The sequence below is a fragment of the Pleurodeles waltl genome, chromosome 12 (assembly GCF_031143425.1).
Source record: "Pleurodeles waltl isolate 20211129_DDA chromosome 12, aPleWal1.hap1.20221129, whole genome shotgun sequence".
In the NCBI taxonomy this organism is placed as follows: domain Eukaryota; kingdom Metazoa; phylum Chordata; class Amphibia; order Caudata; family Salamandridae; genus Pleurodeles; species Pleurodeles waltl.
The window spans coordinates 494932682-494955868 of record NC_090451.1 but is presented as its reverse complement, the minus strand read 5'-3'; the positions used below and the strand labels follow the sequence as shown (position 1 = coordinate 494955868).

General features: G+C 40.6%; 1 protein-coding gene across 1 annotated transcript in view; it reads left to right on the top strand.

The window, feature by feature from the left end:
• CDH16 (cadherin 16) overlaps positions 1-23187 on the top strand; it is an 841291-nt gene that overhangs the window by 99007 nt on the left and 719097 nt on the right. Inside the window, exons 4-5 of the mRNA XM_069217207.1 lie at positions 1312-1450; positions 14941-15099. Of these exons, the coding sequence (XP_069073308.1) occupies positions 1312-1450; positions 14941-15099 (298 nt within the window). The remainder of the gene's footprint in view (positions 1-1311; positions 1451-14940; positions 15100-23187) is intronic.

Sequence of the window (23187 nt, the reverse complement as noted above, 5' to 3'; positions counted from 1 at the left end):
GCCGCATATGGAGCAGAGGTCTGGGGTTTTTCTGACTGTAACAGGCTCAGTATTAGTGAGAATAGTTTTGCGAGGTCCTTGTGTGCTTGTCCTCCTAGTACTCCACTGATACCTCTGTTCTTAGACTTAGGCCTGAGACGCATAGCAGATTTAATCATCTTAAGACCATTATTATATTGGATACGACTATGGACCAACCCCGAATTAGACGTTTATAAAACCTCAATCCACGACCTGCTAATGTGTCCCAACTCAACTTCTATTCCCTGGGTCAAACATGTATCCAGTTGGTTTAATAAACTCGGCCTTAGCCACTTTTGGGAGGAACCCCATAAACTAGAAAAGGCTCATTCTATTGCGCTAAAACGCATATATTGGTCCTATGTATGCAATGGCTATATTACCCACGGAACTCATGGCACCTTAACAAATCATTTCACAGATTTTAAATGGTATCCACAATTTGAACCATACCTAGACAATATTCCTGACATCCTCGGCAAAAGTTTATATGCCAGATTCCGTTTTGGGTCACTGCCATTGAAGACATTGATGTGCAGATGGGGTACAAAAACAGATACAAGCATATGCCCAGCCTGTGGCGCAAAATCAGAAACGGTTGAGCATTTTATGTTTTTTTGCCCTGCTTACTCTCTTCCCAGGTCTAAGTGGATCTGTCATATTTGCCGCGATATGGGGATAAGAGATTGTGCCTCTGCCTTGAGGATTTTAAAAAGTCACCATTCCACGGTTTTAATACTTGCTGTCAGTAAATATTTATTAGTAGCATGGCGAATACGGAATTCCATTGTAAAAACTGTGTCTTAAATCAGAGCCTTACTTTTATTCTCTTACCCTTACAAGAACTATAGGAAGGGGGTTGAAACCGTATTATGTGTATTATGTGTACTGAGATTTTTTTTAATTAGACTACGTTTTAGGAACTCATGTTCCACAATATTCTATTTATGTTTTTACAATATCATTACTATTATTGGTTTTATCCATATTCTTACTATATTGTATTTTCGCTTTGATGATTGACTGATCGAATAAAGCATGTGTCAAACAAAGAACTGCAGTAGTTATGAAAACGGACTTACAAGTGAGGCCTGTCTTTCGCGTTCTATGTCATTTCTTATGTATATATTAATGCGCATTTTATACTTAAACCCCAGCAGGAAGATACACAATAGCTAGTGCAGCCTTGGATAAGTCAGTGGCCAGTCCTCATTGGGACCACAGTGGGATTCGATAATGTGTGGGTACAGTGAACCAGTGAAAGTAATGCTGTCTCTGTTCTCGAACCAGGCCACCGCAAAACATCGAGAGGAAGAAATGTTTCCTGAAACTGTCACCATTCGAATAATCATAAAAGATAAGAATGACAACAAGCCAGTCTGGACCAAAGACGTATTTCAGGGAATATTGAGCAAAGGAACGAAGCAAGGTAACCATGAGGCACTCAAAATAATTTGTTCATCACCTTTCTATTTACAATAAATCAACCCTGTGCTTTATTACGGTAACCTACTCCTCCCCAATTATTTTCAAATGTTTTTGTTCCTTCTGACTTCCAAGGCCTGAGCGAGTGTTGAAGGGTGCGTGTGGCACCGCGGGTCACCTGTTCCCTCCGAGTCACCCGTGCCTTTATGTGTGGATGTGAGAACCAGAGTATGGCGCAGCGTGGGATTAGGCTGCCTCTTCAGTTGCCATTTGCAGGAACCGAGGCTGCAAACAAGGGGACGAGGAGAGACGGTGTGTTGCAGATTTCCCTGTCCCCGTGGCTACAGAGCATTTCTCAGATGTCACTACAAAGCTTCCCGCACTCTGACGGGCAGCACTGAAATGTCAACCTGCTGATAGGCTCTTTTTAGCCCCCTTATCGCGCGAGAAGCCCTGTTGCTCTATCCTTAGTTCTCAGATAAACTTCAAACGCACATTTTCAGATTAGAACCCTTCCTCGCCGTGGTTGCTGAAAAATATAGGCTTGGCGTTGCGTCCATAGGGTGAATGCTGAACTAACACAGTCACATGTGTTCACTATTACTAGGCCCTGGCCCTCACATGTTCGGTGAGAAGCTTCAGTGCGATTTTGGACACCAACCTATTCATTCTTAGGGCCAGACCAGGGAACAAGAAGCAGTCCCGGTAAAAATACTCAAACCGGCCCCTCTCCCTTCCGCTCCTCAGTCTAGCTCTCTCTTTCTACAGGTTTATTCTCCCACCCCCCTTCCCACCTCTCCCTCTGATTTCTAGCTCTCCATCCCCTCTCTTTTTGTGTCTCTCTTGAAGCTCCCTGGGCCTGCTGCAATGGGCCTTGATGCGCTGGGGGGGGGGGAAACAGAGACGCTAGCTGTAAAGTTGGGCAAGACAGCTAAATCTCGAGCTAGGCTAGAACAAGATGCATGACTCTGGCTCAGCTCAAGGCCCTATTGGGACCAGGACGAGCCACGCTTTCAAGGAGGTGATCTGGTTGAGGGGCAACAGCTACTGACTATGTAACTTGAAGCACCAGTGTCGAATCCTCCCCTAAACTCAGGATCCTGTGAACTAAGGCAAATCTACCTGTGCTAAAAAAATAATGTGATTATTCTTTTGTCCTTGAGCAAGGTTCACTCTGTGTAAAATTGGCAAAAAAAATGTAGATGCTTCCTATCACTCATGCTCTAATCTCATCCTCCGAGACTTAAGGACAAAACATTAACCCCATTTAGGGGCTGATTTGCAGTGTGAAACTGGAAAATCTGGTGGTAATCCTGCTTCACATTTTGACCAAATTATCTGATCCTATGTGGTTACTTTATTTCACCAACTATACTTTCTGTTCGTTATCAAATATTAGAGCACCTTCAAATACATGAGTTAAGGGTGAGTATGTACTTTCTGAGTCCAGTAGTGTTCTGAGACTGCTAACCTGGGTTGCCACTTTTATTCCAGTCTGTGGGAGGGGAGAACACCCTAACCAATGAGGATAACATTCTCATGGGCAACCCTACCCACTGGTGCATCACTTCCTGGATGATTTTCACTACGCAGTCACAAAGTGCATCTCTCTACCCAATTCCAAGAAGTCAGAATCTTTCTTCCCTTGCTCAGAACTATGGTCACGGCTTGGGTTACTTTACCAAACCAAGCTGGCCATTGAAAAGCTGCCTGGCGAGGCTTTAGTGGCAGGCCTAGAGTCATGTTTTCACTTTGTCATTCTAGTGGTGGCACAATATGTGCTGCGGTCCACCAGTGGCATTTAACTTATAAGTCTTGGGTATCCTGTGTACCATATACTAGGAACAGGCAAGAATGTCAACATGGCATTAGACAATTGCATAAATCATTTAAGGGTGAAAGCACATGCACTGGGGCCTGGTCAGCAGAGAGAGAAAAAACAGCAGCATCAGTTTAAAAATTTGGAGGGTGATCATACAAAAAGAGACATTTCCTTACAATCTATAATATGACTGTAGGCAACATATAGAGTACACTTGACCACTGACTTGCCTCTTAGTACACTAATAGTAAGGTCATCAGGGTGGGGTGCAGGAATGTTTCTCAGTTCTTATTTAAAAACGTTCACTTTCAAAATATACTTCTCAAATATTCTGATGTACTAAAATGAAACATTTATTTCCGCTTTTTAAAAATATACAGTTACTTGATCTTTGAAACCCTTTATTGTATTTTAACATGATGTTTTTTACATTATTTACATGTCAAATATTTTCAAGGCTCAGCAGACTCTTGGCTCGGTTCTGGCGCACTTGTCCCGCAATTTGTTTCCTTGCACACGTATAGCTAGCAGTGGCCCTGGGTTTTTAAAACTGGCCTCTAATGGTTCCAGCCCATTGCGGAAATGCCCAATAGTTTAACAGGCCAGCCCTGCCCAGTTATCTCTTACTAGCCTCTGTCCCTTGCATGCTCAGTGAGAAGATTTAGGCCCATATTTATACCTTTTTAGCACCGCATTTGCGTCATTTTTTTGACGCAAAAGTGGCGCAAACTTGCAAAATACAATTGTATTTTGTAAGTTTACACTGTTTTTGCATCAAAAAGCAGCGCAAATGCAGTGCTTAAAAAGTATAAATATGGGCCTAAGTGTGATTTTGGACTACCACTTATTCACATTTATATGCTCATGCTCGATGAGAAGCTTTGGTGTGATTTTGGGTTCCCACCAAAAGATGACAAAGCAGATACCCGTAACTGCCAACTGACGTTTCCTCCAGTGTCTCTATACCAACCATAACTTCCCCTTAAACAGTGTCTTAGTAACTCTGTATTACTCACATTGTTGTACACTGGTCTCAAATAATCCAACCAACAGTCTAAAGCCATAAAGGAAACTTGTCATGATTCAATTTCACTTCCTGCTTCACTTACACGGACAGTCAAATAAAAGATTAGGTGTAGTCCCGCCAACGATCTTCATTAATAATAATAATAATATTATTAATAGAAATCTTAAATTAATTGATCATCTTTATACTTCCTATTTAATTTTGTTCATTTATGTTTTTTGCTTTGTGAAGTACCCGCTCCACCATGAGTCACTTTCAGACTTCTTAGGACTGGAGAGAGAGATGGAGAAACATAAATTCAGCGAGGTTCAAGGGAGAAATTTAGAGAGGGCAGCAGCAATTTACTGAATAGCAGGGATTTTTGGTCATTCCACTCTCAATGGGATGCATGGCACAGCCTGTTACTTGAAGTCCTTGACCACACCCTTCCGTGCGATGAGGGTAGGAGTCAGTTCAAGATGATGGTCAGCTGGAGCACTTTAGAAGCTGAATTTCTCAGGAAACTGGGGGCAAGGTTTCCAATGTGCAGCAGAGTGGATAAGAAAATACTCACCTACAGAGCATGACTCCTCTGAATGGGACCCATGCACTAGACTGATGTTTGTATCCTTGGCCATGCCCTCGGTTGAATACAGGGCAGTAGTCAGCTGAAGGTGACATTATGCATTGGCCACTCTGGGAGCTGAAGATCTAAGAAAACAGGAGAATAAGTTACCAACACACAGCGGTGGAAGAAAGCCAAGCATCCCCACACCACATGGCTCTTCTAATGTTAGATCTAGAATCAACTGGTGAACTTGTCACCTTACCTCTTCAGCAACTATGATCAAAGTGGCAATAACCCTCTAGATGGTTTTGATAAATGTGAGCAGTATTTATAATGTTGCTGTACACATGAAACACCACAGTTTAAGGGACTTCACCATTTGTCAAAAATGTGTAGATTGATGAGAAGGAGTATGAGGTGGATGCAGATATAAAGGAAGTGTGCAAGAATACTCAGGAAAGCCTAGAGCAAATGGTAAAAATGCTGTTGGTGGAATAAGTGAGAACTTTATTGAGATTCAGAATAATTTCTGAAGCAGGACAAAAATACTGGGAAGGTTGGAATTCCAAACTTTGATAACTCAAGTGTGCACTAAGAGGCACAGTATTTATAGTCGTTTGCCTGGCGTAAAACCAATGTTTCAACAGAGAAAAGCCTCATATAGCGCCCACCCAACTGCTCGAGCCATGCTGAACTGCAATGATCTCTATTTGTTTTTTCTGCCTCCCTACACACCCTTGATTCCATGCATCCTATAGCGCACAACAAAAGAAATATAAAAAGGGGGACCTGGCCGACATGTTCATACTGGGGATTTTAATTGTTCTTTCTCTCCTTCTTTGTGGAGCAACATAAGGGCACCAGGTTTTGTTCAGGCTACATGGTGCAGCTGAGCCGGATAAAAGTGAAAATGTTTCCAGTTCATGTGTTCCTGAAGTGAGTGAAACTCAATCTGTGATGAAAACGTTGAAAAATGAAGCCTTGTGTTGAGCCCAGTGCTTAATGTGTAATAGAACAATTGCCGGGGCCCAAAGTTCTGCTCGGAAGCCCAGCAGCCAGCGTTGTCGAATGTCAGGATTGTCAAAAACCAAGGCTGCGTAGTCTTGATTCTGCCTAATGGCTCTTTAAACCACCACCGGACACTCCCAGCCCCTCTATCTCATACTTGCAGGTTCTATTTCATCCCAGCTTTCTCCATTCATCACTGTTGTTCTCTTCCTACTTCTTACACACTTTTGTGTTTTTCTTTGTCTTGCTCTGAATCAAAATCTGTGGCAGAAAAACAGGTGCAAATTCAAAAATGAGTGCTGACCCCCTTCACTTGCAACCACTGGCTCACATTAAGCTCTGGATGATCCTACACTAAGACAAAAACACTGTGTCTCATGTGTTGCTTTAAGCCAAACTTCAAAAGCATGTTTGGAAGAGGGAGGCTATTTTTATTGTTGTTATTATTTGAAAAAAAACGATCTGAGTTGCAAAAGTAATATAAAAAGATAAACTTCTTGAAAGGAGAGACAAGTTAGGTTCTAACAAAGAAGCCCTTCCATGGTGGATTTTGATTAGTGGTGGAAAAACAGAGACTTTGCTAGCACTGATAGTAATGTGTGGAAATTAATTTGGGGTGGTGTGTGAGGAGGGACTCCATGCTAGATAGCTTTAGGAAAGGTTTCAATTAACTGCTTCTATTGTACAAGCTTTTCTCTGGTCCTGATAATGATGCAGGATTTCTCAAACAGATGGAAACTTCGTGTTATTATTAAATTCTACTTTCACAAACTATACTGCAGAGGTAGGGGGTTGAACAAATCTGTTACATTCAGTTTTAGGTGAATGGCCTTTATCTACCAGGTCTCCCCTTTGTACGTTCATGCATACGAGTTTGTGCCACTCATTTAATATGGAACTTCAGTATGGTGGTCTTGGACCACAATTTGATGTGATGGACATGATATTGATTTTTTACTATTCCATCTTTCAGGCAATTATGAGATTAGAGACCCAGAAAGAGAAAATCGGTATTTTGTGTGAAACATATTTGATTTTTAACTTCTGTATGACGTCTGAAAGCAAGTATTAAATTTACAACGGTGCTGTGCATGCTTTTATCTGCAGAATCCACCAATTCCACAATTCCGTCTTTGAGAATACGGACATTGTTTAATAGTTAAATAAAAAAAATGAAAAATATGTGCAGCACATACATATCTTGTTGAGATTGTTCTTTTAGGACAAGCGCACAGGAGTAAGAAAATAATATTGACTTATGGGGTTAGGGGGAAAAATGTTGCTCTCAATGGGTATGCAGAGAATATTTCGGTCGTAAGAACCGTCCAAATCCATTCTGTGGTGAGCCAGAGAAATATGTGGATTTCGAGAGTTTCTTGCTGACCAGAAAAAAGTGGATCAAGGAGAACTACGCGAATTTCCCATTGCCTGAGCTGTACATGAACTTTTACGGATTCACAGAGAAATCCACTAATCGTGGGAATAAAAACAAAAAAGCCACCACCGTTTAAAAATCGAATTTCTCTTTAGAAATGAATTTACATTACCGTACACCCTATACCCTTAGTGATGATTTAGTATTTAGTTAATACACAAATGTGATGTACTAAACTAGTATGTATATATATATATATATATATATATATATATATTCTGTTTTTCATCCCCAGGAATGTCCACAGCATTACCGTATGTCTAATTAAATCAGATGCTTTTCCTTGCAGTGGGGAGTTCTTAGTTGAGGCTGTCTGTATTGGATTGTTTAGGAATATTGTGTGGTCTAGACATGGAAACTGCAGAAACAATTATTTTAATCTCACTGCCCCTACATCTATCTTTGCAGGTTCTTTTTGAAACCTATTTTGAAGATGCCAGTGTTAGGCTCGTAAATTGATGTTGAGGACTAGTAATCTTCGAAGAATGTTTGATTCAGCATAAACATTAAACATATAGGTTAACAATTGATTGCATTGGTTGCATTTTAATGGCTTTTCAGTTTGTAAATAATGCACTTTGTAAATTATTTTTTTTCTATTTCTATTTCTTATATATGTGTGGTTTATTTACTTCAATGAAAGTTCTTTACAACTTTGTTCATTCATATGCGGCCATTGGAAATATGTTTTCATAGTCAATCCATACAGTAGCAGCCCGTATTCAATCCCTACAATAACAGCCAAAACGTGTTTCGGCACAAAGTGACTTTTTCAAGGCAGCAAAAAGATGAATACATATGCTTACAGGAGAGCCGAGTTAAAGTGTAGGGGCATGACATACTCCATACAAAGCATAGTTGCCAAAAATAAATAAATAAAGGGACGTGGTACACCATGCATAGGTCCGAAAGTGCCACATTCTAATTCTTTACAGAGAAGATAAAATTACCACCAAGGTGAGTCCCAAACCTTAGAAGAATGTACAGTGGGTGTGTATAGATACAGGAAACGTAGCCAGAGTGTAAATAAAAGATCCTATACCCGAGGTGAAACAGCAGAAGGATAAGGTGCGAATCTTTGCTCAATACTGTCATCCTACCTGAGAAATTAGAGCGATGAGTCCTTATCAATTTGAATCAGTCATGTATGAGAAAGATGGAATATAATGATGTATCATTAGGTTAATGTGCTTGCATAGGGTAACTAGTATGTAGTTCACAAGGCTCACGGATCATGTAATCCATGTTGAGCCAAAAGAATATAAATTTACCAACAAGAATCAAATATTACAATCTTGCATAGGTACCTGTGTTTCAAATGTATGTAAGGACATCAGTCATTATATATGGTCCAGAGATTTTCTCTTCCATATTGCTGTCTATAAGGGCAAGTTCCAAACTTCCAAAAGTATGCAGCATAAGTAGCTGTTTAGAGGACCATGATAAGCCCCACATCTGTCCAGAAACAAGTGGAAACAAGGGAACATATTTAGAATTGTGGTCAAGGTACAAGCCTATGTAATGAAGGTCTGTAATGTACAGTGTAAGTTCGAAGATGTGGATTCCACCGGACTCCAAATATGGTAAACTTCGGTCCTGGTGTGCCCCAACATTTTAAAGAGGAATCACGTAGAACTCCAAGGGATTAACATGTCAATCGAATCCAAACATGGCTCAAAGATAGAGGAAAGGGAGATGCCTGGGTGTATATAGCTACTAAAAGGTGATCAGATATACATATAGATAACCCATTTTGTAACAAATTCAAACCTTGAAAAAGAAATGAAAATGCCCACTGAAACATAGGAATAGTTCTGCCATAATGGTCTATCACTTCGTGCATGAAAACGCACTTAAAGTAGAGAATCCTGTATGAACGTGTTGATATTAAAGCAGGGAGTATATAGGAGCTAGAGCACCACAAAAACAACAAATGCACACTACAGGGGCACACATTTTGTAGTTCATAGTGCATGTGTCTATGGATATGGTGACCCTCCAATAATGCATGCATGTTAAATTGCTTAACGTTTCAAACAAGCAAGAGAGTATCAGCATCATAATGCCCCAAAGATACGACTATGAGGCACTTGAAGTTCAGCCTGATAAACAAACGGTCCAACTGTCTGCTAGTACCCCATGTAACTGGGATGACGTGTACAAAGTATCAAATGGGCAATTACCTGTTGTGGAGCGAAGTGTTAGCACTCAGCGCTGGAGGAAATAGACACAAAGATGTATATGGTGTGACCCTAAGTATGCTCGTTTGGAAAAGGAGAGAGGATTGGTAGCATAGAAGTCATCACATCCATAGAGTAAATTGGTGGTCATCTTGCAATGTCAGGAAAATTATATATATATACATACAAAACACTATTCCTGACATAAGTACAGAACGTTGTGTGTATGTTTGAAAGCACTATCCTAGTATATTCAGGAGTAATTAAATTCTTGTCTCAACAGTAAAAAAATAAAGGAAAGTTTTAAGTTTGAACTCCGGCAGAACATCAGAAGGAGAATCAGTACCCTGCTCAAATTAAGTTATTTGTCAGCAGCCATGTTGAAACCTGACCCATATAAGTTGATACACTTCAAGGTGATAAAAAGGGCCACCAATAAAAGTCCACATGTCAAAAAGTGTATAGTGGTGACCACAATGAAATGTTGAAGAGATGTGAATTACCACTATTCGTGACACAAGTACGGAAAGTTATGTGTGTGGTAGCGATATAGTGGTATGTTCAGAAGTCATTGACTTTCTGATCAGAACGGTAGGATAAATGGTAGTTAAAATCCAGCAGTAGATCACAAAAAAGGGGGAATAAATATGTTACTCAAATTATGGTAGATTGTTGTTAACCATGTTTGATTGTGGCCCACATATATCGATACACTCTGAAGTGATGTAAATATGGCCACCATGTATAGATCAAAGAATGTACGATGATGAATATTAACAAGATTTATTTAAAGTTCCTGTGGTCATCAATGATAAGGGTATATATTATGTTTGAAAAATTACATGCATACGTAGCATCAATGGCTAGGGGAAAGTACTGTAGGTTTTTAAAATCAAACAGAAGCAGAAAAGAGAGAGACATAACCCACGTGCTAGAAGCAATGAAGAGTTAAAGAAAAGATGGAAAAGGTGGGAGTAGACAGCACAGAACACCGTGGGTACGAATACAGTTCCTTGATAGTATACCAGATAGTAACAAAGCGAATGTTGCATTTACATGATATGTTGGATAGTAGAGGAATTGTAATTTGCATAACGTCAGATTAAACCCAATTTCATAGGTTACAAATAATAAATATCATATCAGTAAAAACAGGTCACAGAAGACACCAGCCACATACCACCTGTGCTAGAAGCAATGAAAAGGTAAAGAAAACATATAAAATAAATGAGTAAAGTGAAGAAGAAAATGGGGAGGATGCGAGTGAACAGCACCAAACACAGTAGGTGCACATATATTCTCTTGATCAGCATACCCAACATTAAACGTTGCAGATGTTACAATAATGTCTTTTGAACAGCCCATAGGTGTATGACATATTACATAGCAGAGATGTTATAAATTATGTAGCCTCAGATTACACCTAATTTAAGGGGCATTACACGTTGTACATGTCATATCAGAAAGCACTTGTTATACATGTATATTCTCATTCCAGGAAGACATGTAGCTCCCTATCTACATTTAAACCATGTTCAACAGCTCGTAATTTTGTGATCCGCCTTGCTTCACATTTCCTCAGTTCCCTATTTCTATCACCCCACCTAGGGTGATTAGTAATTCGGGCAATGCCATGGAATGTGATCTTTAGGATTTCTGACTCCTTGTGTGAAAGATTTTAGTGTGCTGCTAACGGATAGTTAGGATTGTTATTCCTGATAGCTCTTATGTGTTCCTGAATCCGTGCCGTAAGTGGACGGATGGTGCTGTCAACATAAATTAGTCCACAGATGCACACAATACAGTATACTGTATACTTAGTGTTGCAATTAATAAGTTGTTTTGTTCAGAGCAAACTGACAGGTGATGCAGCCACCGCATTTAAAGAAACCAGTAGGTTTTCTCGGCAACCATGTCTTAGGTTTGTCCTGTGTTAATGGGGCGACATAACTGGGACAAAGTATATTTCTCAGAGTGAGTCCCCTGCTATTTACAATAGACGGGTTCTTACCTGGTATTCTGCCTAGACAGGTGTCCAATAGTAACAAAAGCAGACACTGCCGAGCTTACAGGGCTAAATTTGGTAATCAAAGAGAATCACTGCTCTTTGCTCTTAGTGTTATTTTTACGAATTAGCAAAGTCCTGCGTTCTTTGGATGTTATACGTTTTTTGGCTTGGGAGATTAACTGGGCAGAATACCCTCTATTTTTGAAACAATTGTTCCAACAAATTTAGTTCTTGTAGAAATATTGCACCATCACTTCAATTACGTCTGGTTCTGGTCATTTCCCCACAGGGGATTGAATTGATTTAAGCACTTGGATGTGCACTGTGTGCATGCAAGATAGAGTTACATGCAACTGGCTTTCTGTATATCCTAGACAATACCTCATTATTTACTGTGTATAGGATAACATCCAAGAACTCAATACGATCTGATGTGTGAAAACCAGATTGTAGCCATTTTTATTCAGATGACATATAAGGATGTTCAAATCAGAGATGGTACCTGTCCAGATGATAAGTATATAATCTATGTACCTCCTGCAATATAGAATATGTTGCAAGATATTTGGTGGGCAGTCTGCCCAGAGATGTTGTTTCTGAAAATTTTCCAAATACAGGTTTGCAGAGGACGGTGAGAATTTGGCCCCCATGGCCACTCCTTGGGCCTGTCTATACCACTTACAGTCATGTAAGAAAACATTGTTCACCAAAACCAATCTTGTGAGATCTATAAGCATATTAGTACGCGTTTCCAGACCTTTTTCTAGAGGAATGGACGTATATGGTGAGTTAACATCAAGACTCACAAATTTACAATTATTGGTCCAATCAACATCTTCCAATTGACATAATAGATCATTAGTATCCTGGATGTAGGATGGTAAGTTACGTACTAAATGTTGTAAAAAAGAGTCAGTGTATTCTGAAATGTGTTCTGTTGGTGACCTAATTCCAGATGTGATTGGTCTATCTGGAGGAAAGGTACCTGGCTTGTGAATTTTGGAGAGTATACAGATGCAAGGGGCTCGTGGTGCCGGGACATACATGTATTTGTAGTCGTAGTCCGAGATGAGACAAAGTTCTTTCCAGTAGGAGAGTTTGCCCTCTATCAAGTGTGTGACCTCCAATAATGGGTTACCAGTCAAACGTACGTACGCTTTTAGGTCCTCCGGGTGTCTGTTGATATCTGTCATATAATCTAATCTGTTCATCACCACCACATTGGCTCCTTTGTCCGCTTCCCTGATCACAATGTCACTGTTTAAGGCTAGTCTCTTTAAAGCTTGTTGTTCAGTGGGTCTAAGATTGTTTTTGTAAATACTCCTACATGACCTCTGTTTGTCCTCCAAGTGGTATAGGTCAGTATTCACTGCTTTTTGGAATACATCAATGTGATTGTTCAGAGATAGAGTTGGCATAAAGGCAGATTTGGGTCTAAGTCCACTGTCTACCTCTAGATTAGGCTGGATGTCAAGGTGCTTTAGAATATCCTGTATTTTTGGGTACCAATGAACTAATGCTGTCAAGAGATAACAACATTTGTATGTCTTGTATGTCCTCAATGGTTCTGTTACAATTTAGAGTCACGGTATTCATCTTGTTATTCTTGCTAGGTTTGTCTATGAAATATTTTTTTAGTTTGAGATGAAGTATAAATTCGAACAAATCCACATGTATGTCTGTAAAGTTAGGCCTAGAACAGGAAAAAAAAACCTAAGCCTTTGCTAAGTAAATTTATTTCATCACAGGATAAAACAGTGGTGGAGAGATTGATAACTTGTACAACATCAGTATTATTACTAGAGTTCAAATCGACATTTGGTGATGATATGGAACTTGTACTCATGTTCTCTGGTTGCGTGAGACCGATATCATGGTCATACCTTCTCTTTTGTCCATGTCTGTTGTACCCGCCCCCCCCCTGTTTTTTGTGTTTAGGTTCTGTTTGTTGTAATTTAGTTGTGTTTCTTTCCTGTATCTTGCTAGTTCTTCTAAAAAAGAAGAACGTGTACCTCCTAAAGTTGGACCCATATGTGAAGTATCTTCCACAGGTGGATCAGTTTCCACAGTTGAGATATTGGAGACATCTGTTGTACTGCTAGAAGCAGACGGATTCACATTGTTACTTTTGTGGGGTCTGGTCTGAGCATCATTTTTGACATCATCAAATTTGCGAGAGAAAGTATAAGCACAGCCATTACAATAGTCGTTTTCATCTCTCCTAATTTTTTTAAGTTTCTTATCCTTGATGAAAAGTACATGTCCTGCCTTTTACTTCCAAGGCACCCTGCCCCATGGGCTACTCAGTGCCTACCTTCTCTGTGACATTTGCAAGGTAAAAGAAAAGGGGAGTTTCAGGCTTGGCAAGAGGTTTAGAATGCCAAGTTAGGGTGGCAGTGAGACTGCACACACAGGCTCTGCAGTGGCAGGCCTTAAACATGTTTACAGGGCTACTTAAGTGGGTGGCATAATCAATGCACCAGGCCTACTGGTAGCATTTAACGTATAGGCCTTGGCGATAGGGGATACCACTTTACTAGGGAGTTATATGTAAATTAAACATTCTGATAGTGGTTATACCAATGTTACCATGTTTTAGGGGAGAAGCACATGCACTTTAGGACTGCTTAAAAGTGGTAAAGAGCTCAGAGTCCTAAGGCCAACAAAAAGATACTGCAGGAAAACAGGAGGTAAAGGCAAAACATCTGGGGGAAGACCGCCCTAAGGATGCCAAGTCTAACATAGTGTGTCAAAGGTACATTGTGAGACACAAATGTATTTGTTACTTACAATATACACATTGCCACTCATTATGAATTGTTATGAAAAGGGGGTTTGAAAAGGCTGTCCCCAATTCCTATTGAATTACAATATGATATGTCAATGGTTTGCAACTACAATTGAAGCAACAAATTATTGCTAGGGTACCAATACCAGAAACACTGTGATATCCATTTAGCTGTCAGTAAAGGATAGCGTTCACTTCATGAATGTGGGCTGTAGGCATTGCACCCACCCAGTGTCATTGGGATCATGCAATTGTTTTAAACTGTAGCTCCTAACCCTTTAAGCGACATCCCTTGTACCTTTAAGGAATAAGTGTTGCAGTTCTGGCAGTTTGCAAACTCATATTCAGTGAAGGTAAGCTGGGTATCTCAGGGTTTGATCACTACGCTTTTGGTGGGATTCCAAAAGGAATCCTGGCTCATCAACATGCATCATCAGGCAGGCTTTTGCAAATCTTATAAAAGCGCATTTTTGTACTATAACTGATCAGTACATCCATCACAGCGCCAAATAAGCTTTGAATTGCAAACCAGTATTCAAGTAAAAATAATTACTGATTTGAAACAAAGGCTTAATACATAAGAGACTATATGTTTGCTTTTTTTAAAGAACAAATTGTTTTGAAACAACCTTTTTTAATAATAACCTTCATAAACATGAAATACAACTTTTTTTAACAGGTGTCACATTTATGCATATTAGTGCAACTGATCAAGATGATGAATCTACAGTCAATGCCGATTTGCGTTACAAAATTGTCTCTGTTACTCCAAAGATGCCTTCGGAAAATATGTTTTATATAGATCCAAAGACAGGAGCCATTTCATTAACAGAAGAAGGTAAGATTCCAAATTGTACTAGGAAGCATCTTTCTAAAAATAACTTAGCTGACTTGCCTTTCTCTGTTAGCCTCTGAATGTGGATTTATGTTCTGGGAACTTAGCTAAAGAGATTGAACCTTCCAAGGCTCTTGGGTCATCCATCTTCAGGTGCAGTGTTCATCTAGTACAGGTTTTGTCAGCTGCATATTGAGATTTGTAGTCCTCATTTATTCCAGTAATAAACCAGAACTACAAGTCCCATAATTAAAAACATACTTTACTGGATGAGGTACTCATGAATGGAACTGACAATCTTAGGAGTCATGATCTTTTAATCACATTCTCTCTCCTGTGCTTTGAGTCAGAAGCTAACAAAATGACCATCTCCTCAATCTCAAATTACCTTTTCATGTGTTCTAATGTAGGAAGGCTTTCCTTAATGCAAATTGAAGCATGCATACTTGCCTTATGTTGTGCAGTGCTCTCTTTTTTAGCTCTTAAAAATGTTCTTATCTCCACTTGCGAAATATGCGCCCCTTTCATGAATTTGGTCTCACCTAACTTGCTTCTTGAATTCTTCTTCTTTGCTTCTTGTATCAATATGCTTGTATGCTTCTCTTTTTACCTTCCCATGCATTGGTCATTTAACCTTTGTGCTTTATATTCTACATTTACTCATGAGTTTTTTTTTACAGCAACCTATAAAGTCTTACATATTTACATTTTTTTTATTTTTTGGTAAACTCATTGTGTCATTTTGCAGCCAGCGGCGGCCACCACATATGTCAGGGAATGGGGCAACAATGGGGACGGGGAAACAGAAAAAAAAGAAAAGCCACCTACCGGTTCTCCTTGTCGTAGCCGCCTTCCACCGCATCATGCTGCCTTGCTCGTCACTCCTCTTTGTCTGGTGTCCCAACATTCACTGGGACACAACACAGGCTCCCCAGCAATCCTGCATGCTTTTATGCTAAACATAGCATGAAAGGAATGTCAGGATTGGTCTAAGTGGCTCAGACTGCCGCTCAGACACAAGCCTGAGGTCTATGTTGTTTCTCCAGCCCATGCTGTGTATACAGCCGGGTTGGAGAAACCTAAGTGCGCATGTTTGTTTGTCCAGCCTCAGACAGCCGGCCAAATACACATGCACATTTATTGCACCCCCCCCCCCTCCTGTACACACTGTTGGCTGAGCCAACAGATGAAAAATGATTAAAAGTAAAACAATAGCAAGCTATTGTTTTATTTTTCATCTGCTGTCTCAGCCAGGGGGTGATGCCCTTCTCCACTGCAGAGGAGCTGCCTGTGGTTGCAGCCACATTAGAGTGCCGTGATGCAGAGAGGTTTAATAAGTGACCAAGATCAGTGAGAAATATAGGGCCCATAGGTGCACCTGAATGTAGACGTGGAAAGTACACCTTTTGTGCATTGCAGAAAAGGAGGGGAGATAGAAGGGTGGAGCCATGTGTATTTGCAGTTGAGAGGGTAGCATTTTGGATCCCTACCAGAGGTCTACTTACCCTTGGTTTTGCTGCAGATCGTTAGCTACTTGTATGGTGGCAACACATCAACTTTCTTTGGCTTTTTGTTGATTTCACTGCTGCCCATTCTCATTATTCTAAGTCCACTCTCCTCTGGGGAGTTCTGGATTTGGGATCGCTCTGCACCATCTATCTGTTGCTCTGGCTCAAAATCCTCACCATCCTTGTCCTAACATTCTGGGGGCCAAACAAAAACACGCCATGTCTAGCCAAATTCTGCCTAAACAGTTATATTGTTAGCAATTTCTTTAATCACCGGTAGGTTGTATGCAAACTTTAGGTACAGAGTCATGGGAATTCTGTACATTTTGTCTTTCTACTCCAAGCAGTCAACTGCTGTCCTCATAGGATTATTTTATTGAGGCATTTTGTTCCAGTGGGACTCATGCTCATGGATCATGCTTGTAGTGTCTTAGAAATGTAAGTGTTTGGACGCCGTGACTGGGGGCAGACTTATGAAGGAAATTACGTAATCAATCTGGGAGATGTTAGGATGTGGTCTTCAAGGGCTATGGGATATTGGGCAGTCAGCTGAATGTTGTAAGGCTGATGAGAAAAGATGTTCACTACATGCTCTGTGTGTGGTGTGTTCTTCTGCATGCTACCAGGCTGAGGAGGTTGCAACAACTGGTGATGAGTAGGGGATGTGTGCCCCGAAGAAACAGAACTGCTCTCCCTGAAAGTTTGCAAGGAAAAGCAAACTGCTTGTGCATGCCATGTGTGCCCAAGCTGAAATGAAGAAACCTGCGATTATCGTATGCGCTGCTGAAGCTTCCAAAATAGCACAAAGAAAAACAAAAAGATGAAAGCAAAGACCAGGACATGCAAGAGCAGATGTACTCACTTTCAAAAGGGGAGGAGGTACCACACAAACACCAGACTAGTCAGGCGGCCCAAGCTCAGGCACTGAGTGGGTACTTCCAGAAGGTGAGGATTCAGGTGCACAACGGGTGCTGTCTGAACTGCACAAATTCTCAACGTCAGAAGAAAGAAAGCTGAAGTACATCGCAGCTGCTTTCCTGGAAGCTCTTCCCCCATTTCATACCTCCAAAAAGCAGAATATTGGTGCCAGATGGACTATGTGGATCATGACCTTCGATAATTTGATTGATGCTCTCGAAGTTAATGATGAGAAAATTATTAAATACTTAAAGAATCTCGCTGGTGATGAAGTGAAAGAAGTGATAAAGAAGATCTCCCAAACTGAGACAATGTCATACCATCAAATCAAGGAAGCATTAGTAGCCAAGTTGAATCTGATGCCAAATGTTGACTACGAAAAGTACATTTTTAATCAAGCAAGACAAAAAGTTGGTGAAACAATGGATGGGTTTTTTGAGACTTGATTTGCTCATCAAATGTTGCAAATGTAGTGAATTTAGGCACAGATTTATGAAAAGTGGCACTGCACCTACTGCAGCACCACTCTTTTTTCGCCCCTTAGCACCCCTCCAATGCCACCATGTGTGCGCATATTTAAAATACGGGGCGCCATATCGGTAGTCAGGGGGACTAGAATCATCATTTTTTACGCTAGCCCGGTGATTTGCAGGACTAGCATAAAAAATGTTGACACTAATCCTGCAAACCACCCAGAGACCAATTGAACACACTGGGAGTCTCTTTTTAACATCTGCACTTAGCAGGTGTTAAAAATGCAGATAAAAATGGCACAAAGGACTCTCAAAGATTCCTTTTGCACCATTTATTATGGGCCTCCCCCTAGCACCAGAACGCCCCCCCTTGCATACATTATGCCTGGCGCAGGCATAATGTGGCACAAAGGGTTACAAAGTGGCACAATACAAGCATTGCGCCACTTTGTAAATATGGAACAGTATTTTTGCCCTTCAACGCCACATTAGCGTAATACAATGATGCTAATGTGGCATTGGAATGGCGCTAGGCCACCATAAATCTGGCCCTTAATGATGCAGAAGCCATGCACCTCAGAGTCATTGATGGCTGTTTGTCGAACTCATTTAGAAGACGCATGTTGCGAGAGACACTCAGTCTAGAAAAGTACTGAATGCTGCTAGAGCTAAGGAATGAGCTGATTGACCGGCTGCCGACATGGAAGCAGGAACAGCAAAAGGTGAATTGCCATTGGTCATGGAGAGTAGCCGCCAGTGCCAAGCAGATGCCCAGTAGATGACATCCTCAAAAAAAAAAGAGACTGTGTTTCCAATGTGGATTTTCATCTCCACATGAAAATAAATGTCCAGCCATTGGACAAACGTGTATGGGTTCCAAAAAGGGGAATCACTTCATACCCGTTTGTAAAACAAAAGAAAAACCAAGTGCGTCTCACCAAGATGAGAAAATGGATGGCAGAAGGGTTCAGAAGCATTCTCTCCACATCCACAAAGACAAAAAAACGACCTCAACTGTGACAAGTTGAAATTAAACAAAGATGAATGTCATCAAATTAACCTTGCAAGAGTTCCTCGAAGTCACCATCAAGCAACGAGAATAGGGTGAATGTGCAATCATCACAGATGAAAGGGAGTGACATGCAGAAGTAGGCCTTGCCGCATGCACAGGAGACAAATGAAGTGCAGAAGCAAGGGAGTTGAGAAAGCAAAGGAACTCATATGGACATTGCCCCAAGATCAAACTAAAAGTCAACTGTTGCCCTGTAACATTTGTAATCGATAACAGTTCATAGATCAACATTGTGCTGGTTGAACAATTTAACAATCTATTACTACGACCGCAACTCAAAGCATCAAATATGGAGATATACACATAGGCGGCTTCCAAACCGTTCATTGCAAAGCCAAGGATCATTCACAGTGACTTTGCGACACAAGGAGACGTCTGTGCAGGCCTCCATTTATGTTTTTCAAGGCACTCCATCCAGTGCATGCCTACCTATTTGTCATCTGCTGCTAATATGGGACTTATATTCATTAATTATTATAACTTAAACACACAGTCTGAAATTGTGAATCAGTTCCCCTCACTGTTTCATGGCCTAGGAAGGCTCATACGATGAAGGTGGAGTTTCACATCAATGAAGACATCCATCCTGTTGCATTGTGACACTGCAGAACAGCCTTTCATCTGCAAGAAGTGGTTAAGAGGGAACTGGAAGCTTTGCTGAAACACAACATTATTGAGTGCTCGACTGCTCCCACGCCATGGGTGTCGTGCATCATGGTAGTGCAGACGAAGGACACTGGAGATGCAGTGTGCATCTGTGTGGATACGCACCAAGCCAACAAAGCAATCAAGAGAGAGAGACATCCTGGTACGCAGATTGCAGATATGATCATGCAGCTGAATAAAGCCAAAGTTTTCTACCATCTTGACCTGAATAAGGACTATTGTCAGCTTGAACTGGAAGAAAACTGCAGGTACATTACTACTTTTTTGACTCATGTTGGTTTATTTAGATGCAAAAGTTTAAGCTTTGGAGTGTCATCTGCTGCAGAAATATTCCAAGATGTTATACATACGATTATTCAGCCTGTTATGCATGCCTTCAATTACAGTGATGATACACTAGTATTTGGTGCACCCCGGAAGGAGCATGATAAAGCCCTAAAACAAGTGCGCCAGTTACTTACAGATGCTGGTCTCACCTTAAATGCTGAAAAGTGTGAATTCCACAAAGACAAGCTCAAGTTCTTTGGACATGTATTTTCTGATAAAGTATGAGTACTGTCAGCTACTGGTCCTCCACAAGTTGTCACCATAGCGCAGTCCTTCTTGGGCAAGACCAGCTATCGTTCGAGGTACATTCGTGACTTTGCCCCCGTGACTGCCCCTTTGCGAGACCTGACAAAGTAAAATGACCAGTTACGATGATCTGCTGAACGCGACCACAGTTAAAAAAAAAATGAAACATGAAAGTGAAAATGCAACTGAAATGGCTTACTTTGATCCTAAATTGCACACTGAGATCACTGTTGATGCAAGCTTTGTGGCATTGGGAGCATCCTTGCTCAGCATAGTGGACATCCAAATGCTCAGAGATACATCGTAGCGTATGCCAGTCGAAGTTTGTCTGACACAGAACTTGCCTATTCCCAGCTGGGAAAAGAAAGTTTAGCTGTAGTATAGGCCTGTGAATATTTTCATGTGTTTCTGTAAGGAAAGCATTTCACAATCATCACTGACAGCCAGGCATTACTCACCATTTACGACAATCTGAAAACCAAGATGCCCCCTCACGTTGAGAGGTGTGGGTTGCGCCTACAAGAGTACGACAATACAAAAGTTAAACAAGAATCAAATCCCTTCTCACTTGGTATAAATTAGGCTTTGATCGTTTGGCTTCATTATTTAACATTGTATGCTAATAGATCCTATTCATGTTCCTTTCTTTACGTGCTACATTTAGGAGTTCCGTCTACAACTCACATACCAGATTATTTCGGTGAATACGGTTGAAGATTTGTAGAGGTGGAAGTTCCTATCAATTAGGAGGTATGACTAAGGATTTTCGCAAGCATGTTGGTCGACACAGAGGTTTATTTCTGCATGGACTCAAGGCTTTTTGGTCAACACATGGTATTAGTTGTCTATCCTTCTAACATGGCGGTTGCTTTTTTCCTTGACTTAACGGGTTTCTTTGGTGTCTGTGGGTAACAATTATTAACTATTCATAATTCTCTTCTGTCCTATTCCACATTTGGGTGAATCATGAATTTAAGGGACACTGCTTGAATATTGCTCGAGGTTTTTGGCACTTGAGGTTTAGGCTCTGGGCTCCCCACATATATTTTACTTTATTCAAAACTTCAACGACTAAGTTTAAGTATTTTGGTTTCTAACTCAATGATTACATTTACGATTTCTAGTCCTGAAGAAGTCGTTCGGGATTTGAACAAGAATTTCCGATGACGAAACATGTGTTCGCTTGAGTTGTACTTCTATGAAGGTGTTTTCAAACATTTGAAGAAATTATTTGGATTTTTGGATTGGATTGGACTTTTCAAACGTGTATTAAAAATGGACATTTGATTTCCTTAAGATTACTTATTTTGTTCTTATGTGTACAATGATTGTGATGATTGGTGTGCCGCACATTGTATCAATGTATGTTTGGTTTTGCTTAAACCTCTAAGGGATGGGTGTGTTCCCTTGTGCTGGCACCCTTCTCTTTGTTCTTTTTTCTTTTTGATGTCTAAATTAATTTTGTGCCAGTTATGATCCTGAGCGCTTGCACAACCCTAATTTCTCACCCCATTATCATAGACTTCTTATGAGTACCCCTAAATTGGCACACTTCAATGTGGAAAACTGCTGAGGAATACGTCAACTTAATTGTGAAGTCCAGCACTAGATTTCACTAGATTCGCAACGGAGTGTACTCTTTGATGGGAAGTGATGGTACCATATTCCCTCGGACTGGTGATCAGTGAATTTCACTTGAGGTGGTTCCTAATGAACTGATTTTTGGCCTGGGTTTCTGCCTCCCTACATATGCTGGTATTGAGCCATATCATTTGGTCCTGAAGAGACCCTTTAGCTTACTCCGAGTCAAAACCTCACCTAGTACCTCCGTTGGTTCTCAGTTCATTTATGATTCACATCATGCAATGTTGGATGCACATGTTTTATATGCAACAACTATGTATTGAATCAGGGGCACTTATGGTGTCTTTCGTCTATAATGAAAGGATATATGCACTCACTTGAGCAGTGCCTTGTCGCCACTTTAATGTTATTATTTTGTAATGTCATTTGCATGTATTTTGGAGAATACACAACTGCAACAGAAACAAGGAATGTGTTTGTTCTTTTGTACGTATGATCTAATGTGTTAATTGACTTCTGGATTTTGTGAATAATACATTGATTGTTGGTCTGCAAGGACTTTTTGGCGGGCATTGAACTAGGTTTGAGAAAGAGATCTACATTGGATTCTGCTGATATAGCCAAAATTAACCATCTGTCACTAAAGAAAGAATTGTGCTAAGAGGATCCTGGACTGTCATGACAGTGAGCCTTAGACAGCAAATTATTGAGCTCACCCATGTAGGCGATTGTGGCCACCAAAAGAGGATTGAGGGACTGATTGTGGTTCCCTCGTTTCGACGAGAAAGTAGAGAGGGAGCTGAAGGAATGTCATTTATGTAACTGCCTGTCTCCTATGCTGACCCAGCATCCACTAATCATGTCTGTTCTCCCTGTGTATGCATGGGAAAGAATTGCCATAGACTTCTTTGGGCACCTAGCAAATGGACACCATCTTATGGTGGTCATTGATGAGCATTCCCTCTTTTCTCTGGTGGAAGACGTGTCTTCCAGAACCCATGACAGGGTAATTGAGCGGCTAGACAACATATTTGCAATGTGGACCATTTTGGACACTCAAGTCTGATAGTGGTCTACCGTTCAATAGCAAGGAGTTCAAGTAGTTTCTAACCTGCCTTACTAATTAATATCAAACATCAGAAAAGCACACGCCTGTGGCCTCAAGCCAAATGTATTGTGAAACAATTTATAGGGACCCTGAAGAGAGTGATTCAACATACATCGTATAAAAACGTGATCTGAGACAGGCGTTTTGCTGAGTCCTCTCTGCTTTTTGTTCAACTCCTCACTCCACCAC